Here is a 26,631-nt window from a genome sequence, read left to right on the forward strand (position 1 = left end):
AAAACCCCAACCCTGTGATACCCGATCTGTGGCAGTCCTCCGGCCTCTGCCTCAAAGACTGCGCCCCCCCCCCGCCCCAGCAGGTACCCGCTTGAGGGTTGGGTGAGCAGCCAGATCTTCCCCCGCCCCCGCGCGCCTCCCCCCCCCTTCTTTTTTGTCCTGAACTAAATCAATCAAAAAGAAGTGGAAGAAGGCAAGCCAGGCATATAGGCAAAAGTGGTGAGGCAACAATGGGCTTTTTCTTCGGGGGCTGCTGTCTGAGAGTCTAGCCTCGCCGTCAATAGCGGCAGATAGGATCTAAATTGTCCGGGGCTCGAGGCTTTCGCTAGCGGTGCTGAACAAAACAGAGATCTATTTCCTAGGCAGCCCCTTGCTGCTGCTGCTGCGGCTGCTGCCCCCACCCTCTTCTCCCCTTGCCCTTTAGCTGAGAGATGCTACTGCTGAGATAGGACTCCTCTCTGGGATCGCTGGCTCGTCCCAATGAGGAAATCGAGGAAACACAATAATTGGGGAGCGGGGAAATCAAACAGGAGAAAGGACAGCAGCATCTGAGGCTGACGGCAACCCCCGGAAAGCACATGATGTGATGTGTGTGTGTGTGTCCTGTGTGCGTGAGACAGGGACACAACAAAGCACACGCGAAACAGGAAAGTTCAGCTCCTCTCTCCCTCCCTGACAGGGCGCGAAACAATCGATCAGCAATTGGGACAGTTAAAAAAAAAAAAAAAAAAGGAGGCACGCCAACCTGAACTGGCAGAGAGAAAAAACAGGATAAAGGGAAGCGGAGCGTCAGAATCAGGAGGAGATAAACCAGAGTAGAGCCTACAAGGCAGCTGGGGAGTCAGGACTGCCAGTGTGGGTCTCTGTAAAAATATCTTCCCAAGCCTACGATGTGGGGATTGATCAGAAATTGATCCTGTGCGTTGGACTGCCATTCAAACCGCTGGAGCTCTGCAAGTCCTTCTTTTTCACAGAAGCACACTTCCAGCAGCTTCTGGCTGGAGGGGTTTCTTTTTCTTTTTCAAGCAGGTGATGTCTTTGTGATCCTTTATTCCACTTCCACCGCCGTATCTCTCCCCCCCCGCCCCAAACACTACAATCATACACTTCTTTTCCTTCCCACCCTCACCCCCGGCTGGACGACTCCCTCCTTTGGAGAAGGAGAACACGCCCAAGTAAGCTGAAGAAGGGAGAAAAGAGATAGATACTCGTCACATTGAACCTGAGGGGAAATCCTCCAGAGCGGCAGCGCGCCGCGAGAGGGAGAGATTATTGGAGCCTATACATTCCCCAGCGCTCTCAAAAGTATTACGTGTGACAGGCATACCAATCCGGAATTGAGAGGGAGTGAAGAGAGAGAGAGACCCAGTGGAAGGCTATGGTGATTGTCTCTTGGGATTTACAAACACACACCGCTCGCTCCGGGTGGCTCGGATCGCAGGAGGGCTGATCTGTTTTGTCTGCACTACTTTGACCTGTCGTTGCACTGTCTGAGGCACCGAGAAATTCGCCAGCGCACAAAGCGTGTGGGAAAGGGATTATTTATTTATTATTTGTATTCTTCTTCTTCTTCTTTTAAAAAGGGGGGGGCATAATTTTGCATGTTGATCTGAAACCCAGAAGCAAACGAGGAATATGAACAGGAAAACTAGGCGCTGGATATTCCACATCTTTCTGAGTCTAGGGATTGTCTATATCAAAATTGGGTAAGTCACCTCTCTCTCTCTCTCCCCCTCCCCCCGCTCTTTAAACAAACAGGCTGTGCCTAACCTGTCCAGACTTGTTAGTATTCAACTTGGGGGAAGTCTGAAAGAGTTTCTTTCTTTCTTTCTTTCTTTCTTTCTTCTTTCTTTCTTTCTTTCTTTCTTTCTTTCAGCATATGATTTCTGTCGCTCTTGTTGCCGTGGCCGGCCTTCCCAATTCCATGCTAAGCCTGTGGCTCTGGGGAAAGTCGCAAGCCCTTTTGCTGTGTGATGCGGAGGAGGCATGACCTGCATGGCAATGGGCTGCGGGGAGAGTTGTGCCACTTGCGGCTGGACCTCTTAGACCCGCTGAAATCAAATCAGGGGCTCTGCTTTCTATTGTGCGCGCGGGCAATATGGAGCGCTTAAATGAGCTCCAGCGAGGTAGGGAGAGAGCTTCCACCTGCTGCCACCACCCTCCCCTCCCTATATCAGGGGCTGGGTTGATCCTCCGCGTAATCCCGGCAGGGCCTGGGTTGATCCTCCGCATAATCCCAAATGTTTGGGATTTGTCTCTGTTACTTGGGGTCGGAAGCACTCTGCACATGCTCGGAGGCACCACATCTCCACAAGTCCCAACAACTGAGTTGCGGCGCTGCAAAGAAGTTCCTCTAGGGCTAAGCTCATGAATTTGAACAGAGACACCCCGAGCGCCTAAACTGGCTGAATCAAGAGGGCGTTCATCGCATCGCATCTCCTGGCATTGCGGCGCACCTGAAGCCGGCCACCTCGTGGGTCGTTCAGCTGGAATCCGAAGACTATATCAGAAGTAGGAAATAATTCCCGCTTGGGTCATTCAGCCCTTGTGCAGTCCCAGCCCTCGGTCACTCCGGCGGGAGTGGGACAAAGGGTCTGGAACACAGCACTTTCCACCGCTGGGGCGGAAGGGCCGCGAAGCGGATCCCGCGCAAACAGCGGCAGCTAAGCTCCTTGACCTGTAAGCAGGCCCCGCCAATTTCAAAGGGACTCCTTTCCCAACTCAGGATGCTAGGGATGCGCGCACAGTCTCAGTCGGCGCATTCAGCACCGCGATGTGACTGAAACTGACCAAGGAGGTTGTACGAAAAGCCGTTCCTAGACCGAACGGATCTGCCCTGGGAAGCTAGTAGTCGCCCCTTTCGGCTGCTCAGGTAGAGGAGGCCCGTCCTGTTGGGATCCTGGTGGGTGTGCGCCTGCGCCCGCGCGCGTGCTTATGTGGGCAGTGAATGGGTGTGCGCGGCCCGCAGATACACATAGGTGTGTTCCAGTACCCATACTCAGCCGCTCAAGTCCCACAGGGGAACATTGCGAGGCATCCCGGAGGGGAAGGAAGGTTGTCACCCGCATGTGCTAAAAGGGAGCCTTTTTACAGATCCGCGGTTCAAATGTGATGGGAGCAGGATTCTGAGCAAAACTGCTGTGCGTGTTTAGGGCAGGTGGCAAATCGCTGCGTGCTCTAAGGTCTGCGTCAGGAAGTGGGGGCCGGCTCGGGCAAAAGCCCACGTGTGCGCCTCCTCCTTATCTCTGTTTTAGTGATCGGCACGCTCTTAGACCAAGGGGGGGGGGGAGCGGTGAGTGATGCAGTGGAGCCCGTCGCTCCCTTCATTCAGCGTGGCTGGCGATCTCCCAGCCTGAGCCCCGCAAGGCTCCCCGAGGGACTGCTGGGGCGGGCAGACAAGTCGAACAGCGTTGGGCTTGTCTTGGCCACAGGCTGGTTGACTACAAAATGATGTTTTTGGTTCTGCTCGAGTATGTGCCGCAACCTGCCAGTTGACTTTAGCAAACAGCACCCAGGAGGGAACGCTACGTGAATGCCTGAGAGGGGAACGGGCTGTGCAGACTTGGGTTCAGCACCCTCTGCCTCCTGATTGTGTGTATGCAGCGTGTGTGGTGGGGGGGGCGTGCGCATGTCAGCGAGCTGCAAGGTCCTCGGCTTGGAGAAAAGTTACACGATACCGAACAAGCGTCTGTCAAATCTTGAGGGCAGATCAGAGGCTTGGAGGACTTAAAACGCTCCCTGTACTTTGAACTGGGGGTGGAGGGAGATAAGCTGCCACTTCCAGCTCATCCAGAAGTGCGTTGAACTCAGAACCGCCTTAAAGGATAGAGGGAGACCGATGCGGCGCTTTTGTTCTTTCCGGAGATGACCGTGTTGGTCTCATCATCAATAACGACTCTGTCTTCTCCTTCTAGGGGTTTTTCCTCCGTGGTGGCTCTGGGGGCCAGCATCATCTGTAACAAGATCCCGGGCTTAGCTCCTAGACAGAGGGCGATCTGTCAGAGCAGACCCGATGCCATCATCGTGATCGGAGAAGGGTCCCAGATGGGAATCAACGAGTGTCAATTTCAGTTTCGCAATGGGCGGTGGAACTGCTCGGCTTTGGGCGAAAGGACGGTCTTTGGCAAAGAGCTGAAAGTGGGTATGTTACCTCTTCTTGCTTATAGCTGGTGTGGCATATTGCCAGGTGGAACTTCAAGTTCACCAAAGAGTTCCCCAAAGAAGAGAGGCGAATAGGCAAGGAATGCGATGGCGTCTGAGTTCGCTTCAATAAAGACAGCCAGACCCACTCCCCTCTATTTTATATTCAATTATCGCTCCTTTGGGAACATCGAAAGTAACAGAGGCCCCTGCTACTCGATATATATACAGTGGTGTAGTGCTGAAGGGAGTAGCAGGATCGCAGCCCTTGGCTTTCTAAATGGAAATAATGTGATGCTCTTGCTGTTCCAATCATTTATCACCATGCTTCCTGTCTTCATGGGAACATAGGAAGCTTCCTTATACTGAGTCAGATCCTTGGTCCAGCTAGCTCAGTATTGGCTAGGCTACACTGACTGACAGCAGCTCGCCATGGTTTCAGGCAGGAGTCTTTCCCAGACCTACTTGGAGATGCCACCAGGGATCGAACCTGGGACCGTCAGCATGCAAGTCCTATGGTGGACTAGTGTCAGGACATCCTAAAACAAATAACAGGGAATACCCACTGAAATATGGGTATTCCATATTTCAGATGGAAGTTTTGGGCAGTATAAAAATAAATGCATGCATGCATGCATGCTCTGGTCCATTGGCCTTTTGGAAATCCAATGCATTCCATGATCATTTGGAAGGAATCAGAGCATTTCATTGGGTATTCCCTGTCTTTCATTCTAGTACATTCCTTTAAGTCTACATGATCCATGACTTCTTGTAGCAGAATCCCTTGAATTATTGCATCTATCTAAATGAGGGGGGTGGCAATTGGCATGGGTGTGACCATGGAGCGTGGCTGTTTGGGTGGCTCAGTGGCTATTGGGCTGTCATGGAAAGTGCCTGCACTTCTGCATTTGTGACTACATCACTGGGTATAGAGGTGATACTCCACTCATACTGTTCAATATTTGTTTAATCACCAGCTGTCCAAGGCACAGCTGTTTCTCTACAGCACTGCTAGTGTAAATGTCCTTTTAAAATTTCCTTTTGAAATCAATGCTTTCTAAGGGGCTTTCTAAGTAAGCATGTCCTATACGCAGTTACAAGGGAGTAAGTCCCCATGAACTCAGTGGGACTTAGTAAACATGTTTAGGCTCATACTGTTGGAGCATTGCACACACCACACTAAAAACTGGCAGTGAGCCTCTTCCATGCTGTTTTGTGCAGCATGGGAATACTGTGGAAAAGAAACATTGAAAACAAACAAACAAACAAACAAACCTGAATACAGATTCTGATCAGGGTAGGTTTTTACAACCCCTATTTTACACAAAAATAGACCATTTATGGGGATGGGGAGATTAAGAGAGGCCTATATGCAAAAACTCTGTAAGAAAGTTCTTTCACAAGACAATCAAGAGTCTTTCACCTACTGTTTGTGCAAAAGTTGATTAAACATTGAGGAGAGCCATTCTAAATAAAATGCTCCTTCTAGTCGATGTAAGATAAATCCTGTTATGCTCAAAATCAAGAGGGACAAAGTGTGGTGAGAAGTGGATTTACTTGCTACTACCTATTTTGGATTAATTAGCATATTGTACAACGGTGTGATATTTAGTACATGAGATAAGAAAAGATTTACACATCTGAAAGGTTCAATTAGGTTCTTAATTATCCCACTGTGGGGAGCTTATAAGTGAATGTCTCATTCATTCGGATAGGATTCTATTCTTTCTTGGTAAAGTTGGTTGGTGTGTCCTGGTGACCCCTGTGGTTGTCTTTGGTAGAATACAGGAGGGGTTTGGTGCGGGAGGAAATGGCTTGCCTAGCAAGCATGAGGTTGCTGGTTCGAATCCCCACTGTGAAACACCTATATCGGGCAGCAGTGATATAGGAAGATGTTGAAAGGCATCATCTCATATTGCGCAGGAAATGGCAATGGTAAACCCCTCCTGTATTCTACCAAAGAAAAACCACAGGGGGGGCTCTGTGGTTGCTAAGAGTGGACACCGACTTGAGGCCACACTTTACCTTTTACCATTGCCATCCCCCTCACAGTATGAGATCATGCCTTTCAGCATCTTCCTATATTGGTGTTGCCCGATATAGGTGTTTCCCATGTAGCAAGCATGATTTTCCCTCTTTGCTAAGTAGGGTCCACCCTGGTTTTCATTTGAATGGGAAAATACATGTGAGCACTCTAAGATATTGCCCTTAGGAGGTGGGGCCACTCTGGGAAAAGCACTGGCATGCTTGAATGCAGAAGGTTCCAAATTCCCTCCCTGGCATCTCCAAAACAGGGCTGAGAAAGACTCTTGCCTGCAACCTTGGAGAAGCCACTGCCAGTCTGGGAAGACAGTACTGAACTAGATGGACTAACGATCTGATTTGGTAGAAGGCAGCTTCCTATATTCCGTGTTCCTGCCTGATAAGTTTTTGGAATTGTCATTGGAATTGATGGTATCTTTTGCCTTGTGACAAAGCACTTTGTGTAGTATGGCACTGATTCCTAAACCATGTCAGCAGTCTGGGCCCACCAATGGGCTGTAAGACGTGTGTGTGTGTGTGTGTGTGTGTGTGTGTGTGTGTGTGATATGTGTACAGGATGCCAGAAAGGATTTGAGCTTCAGTGTAGCACAAGGGATTATGGGAGCTTCAATTTCAAATTTGGAGGAACATCAGGACGATGTCATAATCAGACAAAATAGCAGATTGGAAGTAATAGTTTGTGGCATAAAGATGACGGAGTCATTATGCTTGTTTTTCATCAATGCATATCAATAATATGACATTATTAATTATTTACTTGTATCGATTTCCTGCAATTTTGGTCTGTTTACTCAGTGTCAAAGGTTGTTCCAGAGATTGCACTGATTTTGGCACATCAGTGTGAACTATAGAAGCAATTACCGTATTTTATGGACTATAAGACTCACTTTTTTCCTCGAAAAATATCCGCCAAAATTCAGGAGCGTCTTATATGTTTTAACAGTTTAATATGTTAAAACTCTGAAAAACTGGATTAAAATTAAGGTGCGTCTTATAGTCCGTAGCGTCTTATAGTCCGTAAAATACGGTAAGAGGATTTCATTTTAGGCATTAGATGTGATTTATCTGGATATTTTTTTTTATTATAACATAAGACACAGTTGAACTCAGATATCTGCCATAAAGTCAATGGGCAACATCCAGACTGGTTAGTCATGACTAACTATTGTTTAAATCAATGAAACAAGTTACTCATGAACTTGCCCATTCATTTCAGCTTAGTCTGAATATTACACAATGACCACAGTCCAACATAGAGCCCTTAAAACCATTGACTACATTGAAAGTGTCACATGATTTTTGAGTTACATTGATTTGACATGCTGTCATTTCATTTATGGTTACAGTTTATATACTCAAAAGAAGCACTAGTAATTTACTTATAAAATACAAAGGTAGATACATACTATGGTGCTTCCTTGGGCTCATTATGTTTGGAACAATGTAGTCTTAAAATCAAATACCCAAACATCACAATCTTCCACAGCACTTGCATTACAAGACAGATAGATAGACAGACAGATAGACAGACAGAAAACATTAACATAACTAATATGTTATTTTTTGTGCTTGTATAACAAAGCTCCCTTGGGAGTACATCAGAGGTAAGGAGTCACTTGTTAGTAGCTGTATTGTTTTCTTTCCAGATGTGCAAAAATGTATTAACCTTACCCACCATGGTTTCAGTCATTTTTTCCTCTAATGTCAGGAGGGTATATGCCTAATGAAACTGACTAGAAATCGCTTTAACAATCAAGCAACAGGTATTGAATTTCATCTTCTCTGTAGTCCTTGCTATTTGGGCAAAGAAGCCCATTTTATAGTGGTGACTTTCTCATGTTTAGCATGGGGAAAGAAATTGTCCCTATTTAGGCCCAGCCCAGCATTTCCCCAGTGGCTGTTGGTGGTGTCTACCTGGGTTTCTTTTTAGAGACTGTGGTCCTTTTTGGGACAGGGAACCATCTTATTCCTTTTTCTATGTAAATCGCTTTGAGAACTTCTCTGTTTGTTTGTTTGAAAAGCGGTATAATACACAAGAACAACAACATTTAGCCATCTCTCAGTTGTAACAGTTGATTTAAGCTGTGAATGTGAATTCATGATGGCTTCTTTCTGAATGAAATGAAATGCTAATCTGCATTCATTGCACAGGTTCAAGTACCGTATTTCTGCCTATATTTTTTGTAATTTCCAAACACAGAGAGACATTTGGGCAGGCATGTGACAATATGGTACTTTTAATTCACAATCAACACTCTCATGTATAACACCATGAATTCCACTTTGAGAACTGGAATGCATGCATCTGACTCCAGACCAGAAGATTGTTGGAAGAGAGCCAGCCAAAGTTCAAAGGCTCTTGAGAGAAGGAGCACGGAGAGACTCTGGGTGTAGCCTAAGGGTCATGCAGTGAGAAGGCAATACAAAGAAGCAGGAGTGCCCAAGGCAGTGGCACATCATCTGGGCAAGTCTCTTTGATTTGTTGGGAGTGGTTACTGGGCCCATTTAAGTCTTAATCCACCAGCGCTTAGTGGTTATGAATCAAAGTCAGTCAATGGTCTAAATTATGGACTGAAGGCTGTCAAGAGCAGTTTCTTGAACATAGCACTGATGATGTTTGGAAGCTTGTTCATGTTGGCAGGTTTAAAATGAAATATTTTTATTTATTCCTTCCTAAATATAGTCAAATCAGCAATGAAAGGTTGGACTCTTTCTGCTCCTCAGGCGCCATCTTTCCAGCTATGTATCTATCAATAGTGACATACAATCTAAAGGAGGGTCTTTGCGTGGAGTGGCTGTCACCTCTGTCTCTATGGACCTGCTGCAGCCATCCATTCATGGTTTCAGTAGACATTATTTCAAAGTGTTAACCCCATGGAGGGATGTCATTGCCCCCCTGTGTGTTGGAAGGGAACCAGTTAAAGTTCAAAGACTGTTGGGAAAAGAAGCACTGGCAGAGCCCTGCAGTAGCCAAAGAGGCAACAGGGTGAGAAGACTAAGCAAAGAGACAGAAGAGTCCCAGGCAATGTGTGTGCACTTAGTAACTGTAATTAGGAATAATTAAAGGAGCCTATACATTGTATCAGCAGCATGCCAAAGGCACAAATCCCTTTACTTCGAAAAGGGGTTGCTTGAAAGAAAAGTGTGTCCTATGTTGACAATATTGCTACAGAGGAGGTATACAAAAAAGAAAATCACCACCACAAAGGCTCTTAAAATGCATGACTCTTTATACTGGGTTGTAAACCGCCCAGAGATGCAAGTTTTGGGTGGTATAAAATATGTTAATAAATAAATAAAAATAAAATAACTTTTGAATGCTTTTGGACTTTGTGGAATCTTGCCCTCCTAATACATCTCCCCCCACCCTGCACATGGAAATCTGAAATGGTGATGTGGTGGAAGGGTTGCTCTGTGACATTATTTTAGCCCATATCTTAGCCCATTATTTTAGCACAGATACACACAGATAATGTATTGTGCCTTACCCCTGCCCACATTTAATTCTTAAATTGCAGACCTATTAAGGTGAAGGTAAAGTGTTCTGTTGAGTCAGTTTTGACTCCTGGCGATCACAGAGCCCTGTGGTTGTCTTTGGTAGAATAGAGGAGGGGTTTACCGTTGCCTCCTCCCACACAGTATGAGATTATGCCTTTCAGCATCTTACTATATCACTGCTGCCTGATATAGGTGTTTCCATACATACTTGCAAGGATTCAAACGGGTAACTTCTGGCTTGATAATCAAGTCATTTCCCCCCTACACCAGTCGGTGGCTGCAGACCTATTACAGGTTACTTAATTAGCTTTGTCATTCTCATCTGTTCCCAATTAATGTTTTTCTCTCAGTGGTTTCATTTAGGTGGGGAAACAACTTGATTAGCAAGCCAGAGGTTATTTATTTATTTAATACATTTTTATACTGCCCAAAACGTAAGTTCTCTGGGTTGCCGGTTTGAATCCCTGCTGGTATGTTTCCCAGACTATGGGAAACACCTATATTGGGCAGCAATGATACAGGTAGATGCTAAAAGGCATCATCTCATACTGCATGGGATGAGGCAATGGTAAACCCCTCCTGTATTCTACCAGAGATAACCACCGGGCTCTGTGGTCGCCAGGAATCGACACCAACTCAACGGCACACTTTACCTTTAGAATACAAATACTACGTTAGTCTCCTCTGGCCTTTAGGAATGATGTCTTATGTAGTACACACAACTGTCCATATCAGTAGCTGTGTGGCCCAGTAAAGTGGTAGACAGCACAGCCTCTGAATGCTTACTTGGAATGAAATCACACTGTCTTGAACAGAGCTCATTTCCAAGAAGGGATAGGATTGCAGCCTCAGGATTGCATAGGATTGCAGCCTCAGACACAGACAAGCAATAGCACTTGTGTACTTGGGCTTTTCCAATAACCCCCTTTTGACTGGTTTTCAATGCTGAACTATTCTCTTTAAAAAACAAAAACAAAAAACGGCCAGGAGAGTTTCGGAAGGGGTTTGGTAGTTCAGAAGGCATGCTAACAAGAAAGTGGCTGGGAAAACTACTCTGTATATGGATCTGTCAAGCCTATGGAATCATCTTGTTTGGAAGCCCATGTAAATTTGATGTGAACACTGTGGTTTGAGTGAAATTGTATCTGGACAAAATGAAAGCAATGCACTGGATACATCCTCTGGTTTGGAAGGATAAGATTCAATGGGGTTGGAAACAAAAATATTTGTAAAATATTTGGAGAAAGTCTTCATTTCTTATTGTTTACATACTTATTTCTTTTAGCCCACTGTCACCTTTGGCCCAACGGGTTTGGCAGGTTTTTGAAATAATACATAAACTTGCAAAACCTGATTACAAAAGGCAAAGCTGAGATGGGCATGTATGCTATGCACACCATAAGAAATATTCCTCTTCTGAACACCTCAGACTTCCTGGGGAAAACAAACAATCTCAGTCAAGTTGTTCATTGAGTTTAAGATCTTCTAGTAATCACTCAAGTCAGAATCCCAGGATGCTCTTGGGATCATGGAAGATCACAGTGGTGTCAGGATCATATTTAATTGGTGGGAGCTTTTTAAGGAGACATTTCTCCCATGTCAGGGTAGCCCCAAAGTGGCCAGAACTATTTGTCAACTTTCTTTTTTGGACTGGTAGCCTTGGTCTCCAGGAACTGGTAGACCTAGCCACTGGCTCGAAGGCGGGTGGGGGGGGGGAGGTGCTCGCATGTGGGGCTGGGCAAAAACCAAATGGATTGCCTTTCCTCAAGGACATACCTCTTTTTCACAGAAGTGAGGACATATCCAGGGGAAATGAGGATGCCCTCTCAGTACATGCATGGAAGTCTTCACCTTACCCTACCTAAAGGGGCAAAATAATTTGTGCCTATTCTGCTGTCAGGTGGGATGGGTGGGAGCACCAGTGAGTAGTGCCTACATTACTCTATTGAGCACAAAACAAAATCCTCTCTTGATTTCAACCAGTAGCTCTCTAGATAGCTTGGAGCCTGCCTACTGTGGGAAGCCACATTCCTCTTATGGCCCATCTTGATCTTAGCAGGTTAGGTCTGGAAAAGATTCTGCATGCATAGGAATGTACCACATCCAGAGACATTCTGGGGATGTCAGGATTTCTCTTTCTTGAGGAATCACATGCTTAACCCTCCAGTGGAATGTTAAAGTACTGAACTTTGGCTGCATCATGCCCTGTGCTGGGAAATCTTTTCCCCTGGAGATTCAGCAAACTCCTATTCGGAATCTCTTCCAAAAGCAATATAAAGCATTTAAATCTGGGCAGGCATTTCACCAAGGAGTTGAGGCATAGAGGGTATTGAGCCAGGAATCCTGACAGCAGGGTTCAGGTGTCTTGCTCCTTGTGCCACCAGAGAATCTCCCAGGCAGGTGGCCATCAGTCTGTTACAGTGGAGCACCAACCATCTCATGGCTAGAGCCAGCTCTTTGGAGCAGGTGACTCTGGGGAACTAATGGGCTCCATAGAACAGTTTTCCAGGCTTGGTTCCTCAGTCTGAGCAATATCATTTTACAGAACAGTGTCAGGACTGAGCCATTGGCAATGGCCATGAGGTGATGCAAGGCTAGAAGCCAGAATTGGGAGAGCCAGGCAACCAATTGGGGCTCAGAGATCAAAACCAGTAGTCACAGATCCGGAACGTGTCTAAGGTCAAGCCGAGCAAGCAGTCAGGAGTCAGGGAGAAGCCGGGAACTGGAGGTCAGGAACATGCCAGAGGTCAATCCAAGCAGGCAAAAAAGGGAAGAACAAACATACCAGCAGCAAGGAGACCTTGAAACTGAGGCAAGGTCTGCTTTAAGCTTCTTCCTCTCTGCAGGGACGTCAATAACAGGCCTCATAGGGAGAAGCCAGAATAGGGCCCGGAGACCTCAAAACTGCTGCAGGATAGCAAGCCACCACAAGGGGCAGTATGGAGCGGAGTCTCAGCTCCAGGGAACTCTGTCAAACAGCACAGGCTTGCTCTGCCTTGCCTTGCCTTGCCTTGCCTCACCCCGCTTCATTGTTTCTTACTCAGTATTCAACCCCAGCCTGGCCCTGATGACAAGGTCTTCTGCCTCTGCCCGTGTTAATCTTCAGCTGCCCCATCTGGCACCTAACTCTGTCTGCTGTCTCTAGTCCCTTTAACTCATCTGCTCTGTGGTTGCCCGCTCACTTCCCCCAGATGCAGCCTTGCCAAGGCCTGACAGGTGGCATTAGGTAGCAAACTTCTTTAAGTAGCTTTGCCTATTCCTCAGCTCTGAAGTGGACAATCTACATTGATACGATGCAGCATGCCTTTTGACATCATCAGCCCTCTTTGCATCTTCAGATGGGCCAGATTCAGTGCCCAGTGAGGTAAACAGAAAGCCCTAATATTGCAAACTGAATGGCCATGAAGGAGATGACAGCACACAAGCAACATGGGAATATTAGTAGAAACATTCCCAGTCTTCCTGCACAGGTCCCATTGTAGTGCATGGGAGTTATACATGAGCACTGGGTGTTTTGAAGCACCCATTTGCTTCAGTATGGCTTCGTATTTGTAACTCCCAGTGGGGAAGTTAGCAAAATCTCTCCTGGATGGTCAATAACTTCTTTATATTAAGGCACAGATTTTGAAACTTGTCATTTCCCCTGTGTGAGCAGTTGCTGAATAACCTTAGTTTCTCTAGCTCCGACCTTATCAGTGCTCCAAAATGCCACTTAATTCTGATTTTAAAAATAAATAAAAAAATCTGTGAACATTACCTAATGTGCACAGATTGATTTTATTTTTCTTAGATGAGCTGTCTTCGGAAGCTACGGGAAACCAGCGGTCTACCACTCCAATCTGCAATAAAGCCATTATGCTACAAATCTGACAAGCACGATCGTCAGTGGTTTTCAATGTGACCCTAACGTGGCTCTGCTATGTCTGTGCTGAAATCAGGACACAACCTAAAAATGACTTCACTCCAACATATCATTGTAATATCACGGCTCCGTGATATGACGGCAGCGTTTGTGTGTAGGTATCCTAATCACTCGGAAGGATATTTTGCTCTTGGTTTGTGAGGATTCATTTACACAACCTGTATGCTAGTGGAAGCTGTGTGTGCATATCCTCCAGGGTAGGTCACCTTGAATACTAATGATACTTGAATGCTAAGCATATTTCCTTGAAAGTAAGTTCCATTGCTTTCAGTGAGATCAGCGTTGAACAGCAGAGAGAGCAAGAGAGTGAGAGACCGAGAGGAAACAAAAAAGTACACAGGAAGCTTCCACCTACTGAGTCAGATCTTTGGTCTATCTGGCCCAGTACTGTCGGCACTGACTGGCAAGATCTCTACTGGGAGATGCCAGGAACTGAACTGGGACCTTCTGCAGGCATTGCTGGTTCTCTGCCACCTAAAATGTCCCTTCTCCCATAAGACTAGAATTTGGGCTCTCTTAATGAAGTTAAAATTGTTATGGTGTTGTCCAATAGCTTCCAAGGCTTTTTAAAAGGACTCGGTGAATTAGTGAAGGATAGGTTTATTAACAGTCATTATACTGCAGGGATGGATTATCCAGAGAACCCTAGCCAGATGCTGGCAACCAAGAGAATGGAATGGCCATCACCTTTATATCCTGTCCTGCTTGTGAGCCTCCAGAAGCATCTGGCTGACTGTTTTTGGACATAGAATGCCAGATTAAATGGGCACTGGTCTGATTCAGGAAGGCTGAATTTGATCTGTGAATGCTTAAAAATTAGTCTTCCAGGTCACCTCATTCCTAGGGCTTGGAATGGCTCCCAATATATAGCACATACATGAAAATCAAGTGAAACCAAACCATGCTAAAGCCACAATTATAAGCTTAGCTATAGGATCAAAGCAGCTGCTGCCTTATGGCAATAATCAAGAAGGTATTACTAGGAGACCCACAAATTCACCATGGGACATAAAGGATGATGGGAATCTCTAATGTATTCAGCGCACAGATAATGTATTCAGGGCACAGATATTTAAAGTTGCACCTTAAATTATGTCTAGAAGACAATTGGGTATAGTACACAGGTGCACTCTGGTGTCATTTGCTTTTGGGGACCCAACCCCTTCCAATGGAGTGTGTTCAGAATCTCAATCATGCTGGACATAATGTAATGATCCTGTAGACCACAATAATGTTCCTTAGTGATTCAAATCCCGTTTAACTGAAGTACTTGAGGTTAAACTGCTATCAGTAAGCTTAAGCTGGCTTTTTTTTGTGTGTGGATGTATCAATGTTCATTTCCTCGAAATGAGATAGCTCTTGTGATATGCAGTCATGATCATCACCAAATGTTGAATATATAATTCACACCATTTTAATTTGTTTTAAAAAGTAATATATTCATCATTTATTATAATGCTAATGATCCATTGTTAACAATGGGTTGTGAGTTGGTGAAGCTACACCACCTGGTGACAACTAAGGATCTGGCCCAATTAACTAAAAGTGATTTTGATGATATTATATATCTTGACATTTACACAGTAAAATCCTTTCAGAAGATCACTTGATGATGACTCTGTTACAATTTGAATAGACCTGAGAAAATAATTTTATTAGAACTTTTGACCAATGGTATGGTCGAATGAGTCATTTATTAAGAAAAACATAATTGTGCTTGTCACTTGTCAAAGCAGGATCAGATACCACTTCAGGATGATTCACCAAGCTGGCTTACCTACTAAAAGCCAATTGATTAGAGTGGGAGTCACTCTCTCCAGTCTAGAAAGTCCTTTCTCAGCCCTGTTCCTGGTGATGCCACGAATTGAACCCGAAACCTTCTATATGCAAATCATGTACTCTAGCACTGAACTAAGGGGCCATCCCCACCACATGAAACCGTCTAATACCGAATCATATCCTTACTCCATCTGCTTTAGTATTTTGGCTACATGACCCTGTCTCCAGGGTTTCAGATAGGATTGTCCCCCAGGTTTACTTGGTGAGACCAGATACTGATCCTGAGACTTGTGGGGCTGCCAGTGAGCTGCAGCCCCAGTCCCATAAATGCTCCCTGTTAGGCTCCCTGGGCACTCCTACTGATGCGGAAAGGCAGGATCTAAGTACATAAACATGGGATCCCCTGGCTGGCATCTTTCTGACAGCATTGCCATCAAAGTGCTAGGCTGAAAGCTCTTCCTATAACCACTGGAAGAAATGCCTTTGGATAGTTTCAGAGGATGCTAGAAGAACCCAACAGCTCTGGATCGCTCAAAGGCAGCTATTATTCCTTTTAACAGGAACAGTAGACTTTTGACCCACGTTGAGGTGTGATTGTGGAAGTTGGATGCTTCAGACATGAGACTGGGTTGTAACATACATGAATCTGTCTGATGTGAACTGAAACACTAATGAGAAGAAGCAGCATAGAACGGAGGTTAGGGTAGCAGAGAAGGAACCTTAGTGGCTCAGGTAGTTTGGACAGGAATTAATGAGGCTGTTCTCATGTGCAGCCTAAACCAGGCTAGGGGAGCCCAGCCTTGGTTAGGCTGCATGTGAAAACCATCAGGATCAGGCCCAATAGCTTTTCAGCCCAGCTGTTAGCTGAGGTTAAGGGAGCGAGCGCTTCCTTAATGTTGGCTTGTTACTTGTGTGTGAGCCGGGCTGCTTCCAGCCCAGCTTCACACAGTGACAGGTGCCTAGAACACCCATTTCCTGGAGGAATCCCCCAAAGCACTGCATCCAGTGCATTGTAGGATTCTTAGAGGCCAGGACGTGTCATCCCAGCCTCCGGAGCTCCGTGATATGGCACATGGTGTGGATAGTCTGCACTCCCAGAAACAACTAGAGCCTGTCTGCGGGGGTGGGGGTGGGGGGGTGAGTATAACCAGCCCTCCTGCCCTCCCACCGCCTGGTCGTGTGAACGGCCTCAATGTCTCCCAGTTCTGTGCTCGCACCACATGTCATGACCTCTTTTCAGAAGCAAACACTGAATCTTATTCATTGGAACAAATTCTTGATGAATTATATCCTCTATGAGTTTGTACAAGATGAAACAATCTTGGAAGGCCAAATGAAACAGAATTAGAGCATATGTATACTGCAGAGTGGCTGGATAGTTATTTTCTCACTCAGGAAACCCTAGAAACTGTTGCTCTGTGTAGCTGGGCTGAGGAGAGGATTTCTAACACAGCATTGCACCATATCACACTTTCTGGGATTCTCTGGGGGAAATGCAGGACAATTAAAGTGGAATGTTGTTGTTGTTACTACTACTACTATTATTATTACTATTGTTATCTTTTTAAACAACAGTAATAGATATATGATATAGTTATATATATATATATATATATATATATATATATATATATATATATACATATACATATATATATATATATATATATATATATATATATATATATAAAGCTTTATTATCATGCTAGTTGTCTGACTTGGATTTCTGATTGGATTATATCCCCTTATGGCTGCTTTGCCGATATGGAGAACTCTGGCCTTTCCATAGGTCTATATAACCTTTTATGGATAGCTGGAAAGAGAAAAGATCCGGAGATACAACAACACACAATTATAAAAAGTCTTTTATATGTTTGGGATAAATATAAAAAAAGAATATACCCACGGCTATCTCCTTTGGCGTCGATCTTGAATGTTGTTGTTTTTTTTAGGAAGAAATGTCCGCTAAATATAAGTTTTGGAGAGAAAATTCATATACCTTACAGAGTTTAACTCAGGATAAGTCCAAAGTGAAATCTATCCAAATGTTATCTGAACAGTCGGCCCAGCAACCGCCATGGTTTCAATATATTCAGATCAGTTTGATAGTGTGGAAAGAGTTACAAATACAAGGAGGGAAACTTAGAGAATTAACTGACTTTGAAAACTTAATTAGCCAGAGAAAGGACCATATGCTGGGTTTGATATACAAGTTATTGAAAGATGAGACAGAATCTGAACAGATTAAAGAATTATGATAAAATAGATACAGAACATTAATAGAATGATAGATATTTCAGATTGGGAACATCAATGGGAAAAGAATATTAAATTTACTTTATGTAATAATTTAAGGGAAAACTGGTACAAGATGTTTTTCAGGTGGTGTATAACTACTTTGGTCATTAATAAGATTGATAATAGTTTTCCGAAGGAATGCTGGAAATGTGATCAACAAGTGGAGACATTTTACCATATGTGGTGGACTTGTAACATGTCAGCATCATCAGAAGAGGGCATAACCTCCCTAAATGCCTGCCTGGAGTCAGTGATGGGCTCGATGAGGGATAACAAACTGAGACTGAATCCAGATAAGACAAAGGTATTCATTGTGTGGGGTCGAAACCTGAGAGACAATTTTGATCTGCCTGTCTGGATGGTGTCACACTTCCCCGGAAGGAAAAGGTATGCAGTCTTGGGGTGCTTCTGGATCCAAGCCTCTCCCTGGTATCCCAGGTTGAGGCAGTGGCCAGAAGGGACTTCTATCAGCTTTGGCTGATACGTCAGCTGCTTCTGTTTCTTGTAGACCTCAAAACAGTGGTACATCTGCTGGTAACCTCCAGACTGGATTACTGCAATGCGCTCTATGTGGGGCTGCCCTTCTATGTAGTCCAGAAACTACAGTTGGTTCAGAATGTGGCAGCCAGGCTGGTCTCTGGGTCATCTAGGAGAGACCATATTACTCCTGTATTGAAGGAGTTACACTGGCTGCCGATATGTTTCTGAGCAAAATACAAGGTGTTAGTTATAACCTATAAAGCCCTAAACAGCTTGGGCCCTCCACATCAGACACTGAAGTAATTGTGAAGATGGTGTCTAAGTCAGCCCTAAAACAAGTGATTTTCCCAAGGAGTCTGATGGGAATGTGGGCAAAATATAAAAAATGGTTGGAGTGTAAAACACCATTATGGGTATCCCTGAAACACTCGTCATTTAAATTTTTTAATTTACAGCCCTTCTCTTCAAAACATAACAAATCCCTATAGATACCCCATTCAGATTGCATATTTGTCTCTTTACATGCCAAAGCCTCAATCAGGAATACCCATAATGGTGTTTTACACTCCAACCATTTTTTATATTTTGCCCACATTCCCATCAGACTCCTTGGGAAAATCTCTTGTTTTGAACCCCACCACCCACTGAGATCTGCTGGAGAGGTCGTCTGCCTTTGCCACCAGCTCGTCTGGTGGCTACTCAGGGAAGGGCCTTCACTGTTGCTTCCCCGAGGCTTTGGAATGCGTTCCCTAGTGAAATAAGAGCTTCCCCATCTCTGACAGCTTTTAAAAAGTCTTTAAAAATGCATCTGCTCACCCAGGGTTTTAATTAATATTGTTTTAATGGTTTTAATTCTGTTCTAAAATATTGTTTTAAAAATCTGTAATTGTTGTAATCTTTTGAACTTTTTGTTTTTGTTTTAACTAATGTTTTACTTTTTCTGTTTTTATTTTGTTGTAAACCACCCAGAGACATAAGTTTTGGGTGGTATAAAATATGTTAAATAAAATAAATAAATAAATATTGATACTATTATTATTGATACTATTAATGATACCATTCTGATGTAATACTGTAGACTCCAGAATACTCACAGTTTCACTACACTGCAAACATATATCCATTACTGTTGTTTAAAAAGATAACAATAGTAATAATAATAGTAGTAGTAGTAACAACAACAACATTCCACTTTAATTGTCCTGCATTTCCCCCAGAGAATCCCAGAAAGTGTGATATGGTGCAATGCTGTGTTAGAAATCCTCTCCTCAGCCCAGCTACACAGAGCAACAGTTTCTAGGGTTTCCTGAGTGAGAAAATAACTATCCAGCCACTCTGCAGTATACATATGCTCTAATTCTGTTTCATTTGGCCTTCCAAGATTGTTTCATCTTGTACAAACTCATAGAGGATATAATTCATCAAGAATTTGTTCCAATGAATAAGATTCAGTGTTTGCTTCTGAAAAGAGGTCATGACATGTGGTGCGAGCACAGAACTGGGAGACATTGAGGCCGTTCACACGACCAGGCGGTGGGAGGGCAGGAGGGCTGGTTATACTCACCCCCCCACCCCCACCCCCGCAGACATGCGCTAGTTGTTTCTGGGAGTGCAGACTATCCACACCATGTGCCATATCACGGAGCTCCGGAGGCTGGGATGTCTGACTGTGTAAGTAAGTAAACAAACAAACAAACAAACAAACAATAATAATATGATATCTATAATAATAACAGCAACAACATTGATAATAAAATTCAGCCATCCCAGGTCCTTGGGAAGGACTCGATGTCTGGATAAAACAAACCAGTCAATAACACCTGTCTGACTGTGTAAACAACAATAAAAATAATAGATAGTGTAATGCATATTGCATTTGGTCTTGTGACTGCATTATTGTGGAGGAACTTCCAAAGGTATAAAGGGAAATTAGTCTCTCAGTGAATACTATTAATATTTATCTCATTGGGCTCTAAACTGCCTTCTGAGTCTTTCATATCTTTGTCAGAGAACATGGTAGATAATTAGAATTTTAATATTCAGTCCCACTGTAGTTTCTATGGCTAGGTCTTATAGTAAACATTTTTAATTACAAAACGCAAGGTATTAGTCATGAAGGAAATCAATCTACTTGTCAGTATCTAATTTGCAGAAGTGAAGTAGGTTAACAAAAATCAAAGTACTCAAATGGGAGCAATCTCCTCTTAGCAACTTCCATTGTTTGCTATTGACCATAGGATGGGATGGGAACCTGGCCCTACCAGTTACTGAGCTGTTAATTAAAAGGAGAGATATTCTGTCCCCAAAGTCCACTTGTGCTAATTTTCTGGTAATGAGTGGGACTACTGAGTAGATTCATATTACTGCTTGTTCTTGTCAACGATGGCCTTTTGCTGTTGTCTGTCAGTGAAGATCCATATGGAAATGGGTTTAAATTGAAATGGGTTTCTCATGCATTCATCTTATTATGTGCGGTATTATTGTTATATGTATGTCCTATATTTCTTTAGCTGAACACTAGATGGTTTAAGGTTGGTCTAGAAATTGAACAAACAAACATACAAACAAACATATGGGATATCTAGGCAATCTGTTGTCCATGCATTGAACAGATCCAGACCTCGTTAATTTTTATACTTACTTCCAAGGAGCCCAGAGTGATGTACATGGTTATACTTATTCCTACAACAACCCTGTAAGATAGATTAGGCTGAATGAAAAATGACTGGCAGAGTCACCCAGTCAGCTTCATGACTGAACTCATGTATCTAGTTCCATGTATCTTCAGATGATCTGCTGCCCTCAGTAACATTCCTGGCTAAGACAAACTATCAATATCACCTAGGAAGTGACCTAGGAGTGACCTATGAGGAGCCCAACATGCCTCTAATCTATCACAAGACTAGGCTCCATCTGACACTGTACTGCAAAGTGACTACAAAATGTTGACATGTGGTGGGAATGTATGGACCCTCTCTTAATATCCTCTCCCAGAGATATGTATCCTCTCACAGCTCTTACATGGATCCTGGCTTGGCAGTAGTACATGTGAAAAGGGACAGCTCTTAGCGGACAACCAGTTGGACATGAACCAGACGTGTGATGCAGCTTCTAAAAAAGTGAATGAAATCCTTGGTTGCATTAAGTAAAGCAGAGGGTTCATATCATGAGAAGTAAGTGTTTCGCTCTATTGTTGGGTCAGACCTCACTTGGATTACCATGTCCAATCCTGGGCCCTACATTTTAAAAGGACATTGATAAACTGGAATGGATTTAGAAGAGGGCAACAAAGATGGTAAGGGGTCTGGAAGCCATCCTGTGAGAAACTGTTGACAAAGCTGGGTATGTTTAGCCTGGAAAAGAGAAGAGTGAGCAGTTACTATAATGTATACACATTATGCACAGGAAGGTAACCCTTCCATGAGGTGAGATGAGGCAGCTGCTTGAGGAAGCAGATTACTGGGGTGCCAGCAAGGTGCAAAGATGCCCTTCTGAGCCCTACTTTTAAAAAGAAAGAAAGAAAGAGGAGGAAGGTGTGCCCAAGGTGGGTGAGGGGTGGCATTTGGTGTCCTGCCTCGAGTGAACAGAGGTCTTAAGCCACCACTCAAGGACTCAGCACATGCAACCTAATGTCTGAATAGGGCCAGAGGGAAAGTGGCAATCTTGTCTGAATTCACTCTTCCAAAGTTATAGGACTTAGGTAAGTGGACCACTCATGTGTCCAATGATTCACCGGGTTAGTAACCTCTCCTCTGGCCCTGAGTCAGTGAAGTTTTGGCTCTTCAGGCAATGACTGATAATTTTGCTTTTGATTTAGTAGGGTTATCATGCATGTAAATAATCTGTGTACATGACATGTTGTAACTGTAAAAACATAGGCACAGAGGGTGTGTTTTGGTGTGTGTGTGTTTTTGTTTGGCAGCCAGGAAAGTGTTCTTGCAAAACAGAAGCCAGGTTGGAAATCTGGCACCAAGTATCTACAAACCAGCATGATTCTCTCTGCCAAAGAGTCAATCTTTCTAGGCAGTGACTGTCATAGTCAGATAAAAACATTGCCCTGAGGTCACTTCTGCAGGAATTCTCATCACAAGGCTTTCATACCTGCCTTCAAATGTATCTTGTGAGTACATGTTTTAGAGAAACAAAAAGATTACATTACAGTATGTTAGAGGGTTCGGATAGCTAACACCTGCTGAAAGTTCTACTTGTAGCTTTCTCTAAATGAAAATGAAACCACATAAAATATATTCTTACACAATGCCATAGAACAGTTGAGGGGTTTGGAAGTTATTTCCCAGAATGGAAAAGAATGGTGATGGCGAATGAAATAATGCATGTTTACTATGCATGTTAGGGGAATGTTGAATGGAGATTGTGTGTGTGTGTGTGTGTGTGTGTGTGTGTGTGTGTGTGTGTGTACAAGTGTAAGTATTTGGCCTACAGTCAAGCACAGTGCTAGGTGCACTTAAACTCAGTGAAATGAATTAACTTAAATGTGCCTCACTCTCTATTGGATGGTGGCCAATATCTTTGGGATTGTACCTTTAAAAAAATATTATTATTATTATTATTATTATTTACATTTTATATCCCACTCTTCCTCCAAGGAGCCCAGAGGGGTGTTTAAGTTTCTCCTCACAACAACCCTGTGAAGTAGGTTAGGCTGAGAGAGAAGTGACTGTCCCAGGGTCACCCAGCTAGTATCATGGCTGAATGGGGATTTGAACTCGGGTCTCTCTGGTTCTAGTCCAGCACTCTTACCACTACACCACGCTTGCATTTTCTCTCAGATGTTGCCTTGTTCCTCTTTCTGTAAAACAATAAAATAGGCAAAATTAATGTATACATTCAAATTAATAAAGCTGGATTAATAGTATTGCATTGTTAACATTGTTAAATGGCAACATGCTACTTGTAGAGTTATTCGAACAACAATTTTTCAGTTTGGTTTCATAAGCCACAGACTAGCCTCCTCCTTCTAAGAACATCAGCAAAATGTGGTGGGTACTCTGTACCTTAAAGGATTTGGCTGTTTATCAGAGCAATCAGCATTATAGTGTATATAACATTCACCACCATTTTTCACTACACAGGCTTTGCTTAATGGTCATGTCTGTACTGGATGATGGAATGGAGGGGGGTGGCTCCAGATAATCAGGGAGAAGAAGATGGGTTCTCTTCTCCAATTTGCTGTCTATGAATTATGACTTCTATAGAGATGTGAAATAATGCAGCTTATGGCACATAATTGGCAAGCTCTGCTGTATTTTCCATCTTTATATTTTCACAATCAACATATAATTCAGCACATGCCACTGCAGATAACTCCCTCTCTGACCTCTTGGGTTTAAACAGCAGAAAATACAACACAAGTTTTCCAGTGAAATAGATACAAATTTATCTTTTTTTATTTTCCAGAATACCTAATTTATGATACAGCTGGTATGGTGGTAAAAAAAGGGTTGAAAAGCACAATGTCCTGATAGGAGTTGTGGCACACACCCCTTTCCCTCAGTTTCTCTTTGTAAATATACAAGGCACAATTGAGGATTAAAACTTGATCCTATTCATGTTTACTCAGAAGTAAGCCTTGGATTTCAATGAAACCTATCCCATCTTAACAGAAGTCAGTGAGACTTACTTCCAAGGACACAGAGATACAGATAGGTTATAACTCTCATTTTCAACCTGACACTAAATATTGTTATGGTGGTGCTTAGAAACTTTCTGAAAATAGCAGAAACTGTGTTTGCAAAAAGATGATGGATTCTTTGAAAGCTTTCTCCCCCCCCCCACCACGCAATACCTTTATAATGTTTCCAAAACAAGTTGTTTATGCGGGCAAAGTTTAGCATGTTTTCTGAGGTAGCATGTATCACTGGTTTTACAGGATGTTAAAAACAACATGTATGGCTCCTGGTCTGAATGGGTGATGACACTTCTCTTCATTTGGCTACTGATCCCAGCTAACTTTAGGTGAAGATAGTGCAGTTTGGGATCGTTTCTCCATTTGTTGTTGCACATATAAAGAGCCTGGACTTGAGACAAAGAGATCCTTTGATGCCAAAAGTTACAAATAGTTGATCTGAAGTACCTTTACTTGATGGTTGGCATAATTTCTAAGCAGCTTATAAAAGGGATACAGGAAGGAGACACTGCCAGGACAAATGACAGTTGATTTTGGACTATAATTTATTTGACTTTTGGAATGACTCCTCCTCCTTCTCCTTCTCCTTCTCCTTCTCCTCCTCCTCCTCCTCCTCCTCCTCCTCCTCCTCCGGGAAGTCAGAGGTGTTTGGGCATCTGAGACAAGGTGCCAATGCTGGCAGCCCCATCTTGTCACTCTGTGCCCCTTTCAAAGCCTGAAGGAGTGGAGTCTGGACTCCACCATAATTTAAAGCAGTGTGGGCTGAGAAAAAGGGGCTCTTGACGGCTTCCCCTCCACTGACACTGCTATAGGGGTTGGTTCCACTCTTCTTTTTTTAGGAGGAGGAGGAGGACGAAGATGACAATGACAAGAGTGGTGCCGGAGGAGCCAGCAGCAGTAGTGGCAGCAGGCAGGCAGCATCTGCCAGCCAGCATGGTGTAGTGGTTAGAGTGCTGGACTAGGACCGGGGAGACCCAAGTTCAAATCGCCATTCAGCCATAAAACTAGCTGGGTGACTCTGGGCCAGTCACTCCTCTCTCAGCCTAACCTACTTCATAGGGTTGTTGTGAAAGAGAAATTCAAGTATGTAGTACACTGCTCCGGGCTCCTTGGAGGAAGAGCAGGATATAAATGTAATAACAACAACAAGAATAGTGCAATTCTGGTGGAAACTGTGGGACAATCCAATAGATTATAATAAAAAAGCAGGCTGGGTGAAAGAGGTCAAAAAATGTAACCAACAAATGCAAGATCTAATAATAATAGCAGAATTAATAAGTGAAAGAGCAAAGAAAATTAAAAATTGGACTGCACCAGGTGACGATGAACTGCATGGCTTTTGGCTTAAACACCTAACAAGCCTTCATAAACAACTATCAAAACAGTTCAATCACATTTTGCAAGGAGGTGATATTGAACAATGGCTAACAACTGGGAAAACTCATCTCATCATGAAAGACCCAGCAAAAGGTGCAGTTCCAAGTAATTATAGACCTATAACCTGCCTGCCAACCATGTTCAAATTATTAACTGGAATAATAGCAGATGAAGTGATGCAACACTTATTAACTAATAATCAGCTTCCATTTGAACAGAAAGGAAATTGCCCGAACACCAGAGGCACAAAAGACCAGCTGCTGATTGACAAAATGATTTTAGAAAACTGCAAGAGAAGAAAAACAAATATAAGTGTTGCATGGAATCGACTACAGGAAGGCCTTCGACTCATTGCCTCACACATGGATACTAAAATGTTTAGAAACAACTGGTGTCAGCAAAAACATTCAGATATTTATTTTAAAAGCAATGAGCATGTGGAGTACACAGTTAACAATCAATGGCGAGACACTTGGACAGGTTAGCATTAGAAGAGGCATTTTCCAAGGGGACACACTATCCCCTCTGTTGTTTGTAATCGCCATGACTCCACTTTCACAAATACCAAACAAAACATCTAAAACAGATACCAAACATCTAAAACAGCAAGTAAAATCAACCATCTGCTGTACATGGACGATCTGAAGTTGTATGGAAAGTCCCAGTCAGAAATCGAATCACTGCTAAACACTGTCCGTATATTCAGTAGCGATATAGCAATGGAGTTTGGACTAGACAAGTGGTCTTCATTAATAATGAACAGGGGGTAAATAAGAAAAACAGAAGGAATAGAACTGCCCAATGGAAGCAACATCAAGAACTTGGAAGAGAAAGAACATTACAAATACTTGGGCATTCTCCAGGCTGATAATATTGCACACACTGAAGTTAAGAGAAAAATTGGAAGTGAATACATCAGGACAGTTAGAAAAATCCTCAAGTCCAAACTCAATGGTGGGAACACCATACAAGCCATAAACACCTGGGCTTTACCTGTTATCAGATACACTGCAGGAATAATAGACTGGAGCCAGGCAGAGCTAGAGACACTAGATCATAAGACCAGGAAAATCATGATCATCAATCATGCTCTGAACCTCCGCAGTGATGTAGATAGGCTATACCTCCCTCACAGCTCAGGCGGAAGAGGAATGCTGCAAGTCCATCAAACAGTAGAGGAGGAGAAAAGAGGCCTTGAAGAATATATCAAGGACAGTGAAGAAGATGCACTTAAAATGGTCAATAACAAGAAACTATTAAACACCAATGAAACAAAGCAAGCCTACAAGAAAGAACAAGTCAAGAACTGAGCAGAAAAATTGGAAAATAAGCCACTGCATGGTCAATATTTGCCCAATATAAGTGGAAAATCAGACATCACCAAGACCTGGCAATGGCTTAAGAATGGCAACTTGAAGAGAGAAACTGAGGGTTTAATACTGGCTGC

The 26,631-nt window shown here is 43.5% G+C and overlaps 1 protein-coding gene across 6 annotated transcripts in view; it reads left to right on the forward strand.

Moving 5' to 3' along the window:
* The first annotated feature begins 230 nt into the window (after positions 1-230).
* WNT7A (Wnt family member 7A) overlaps positions 231-26,631 on the forward strand; it is a 66,389-nt gene continuing 39,988 nt past the window's right edge. Inside the window, exons 1-2 of one of the 6 annotated variants that reach the window (XM_053303493.1) lie at positions 231-1,706; positions 3,915-4,141. In XM_053303493.1, coding sequence (XP_053159468.1) covers positions 1,636-1,706; positions 3,915-4,141 — 298 coding nt within the window. In that variant the 5' untranslated portion in view covers positions 231-1,635. Of the gene's footprint in view, positions 1,707-2,959; positions 2,979-3,032; positions 3,141-3,344; positions 3,471-3,572; positions 3,592-3,697; positions 3,796-3,914; positions 4,142-26,631 lie in introns of those variants that run through there. The other 5 variants (XM_053303498.1, XM_053303495.1, XM_053303494.1 and 2 more) reach the window with 5 other exon arrangements.

The sequence above is a fragment of the Hemicordylus capensis genome, chromosome 2, assembly GCF_027244095.1.
Source record: "Hemicordylus capensis ecotype Gifberg chromosome 2, rHemCap1.1.pri, whole genome shotgun sequence".
Lineage (NCBI taxonomy): Eukaryota > Metazoa > Chordata > Lepidosauria > Squamata > Cordylidae > Hemicordylus > Hemicordylus capensis.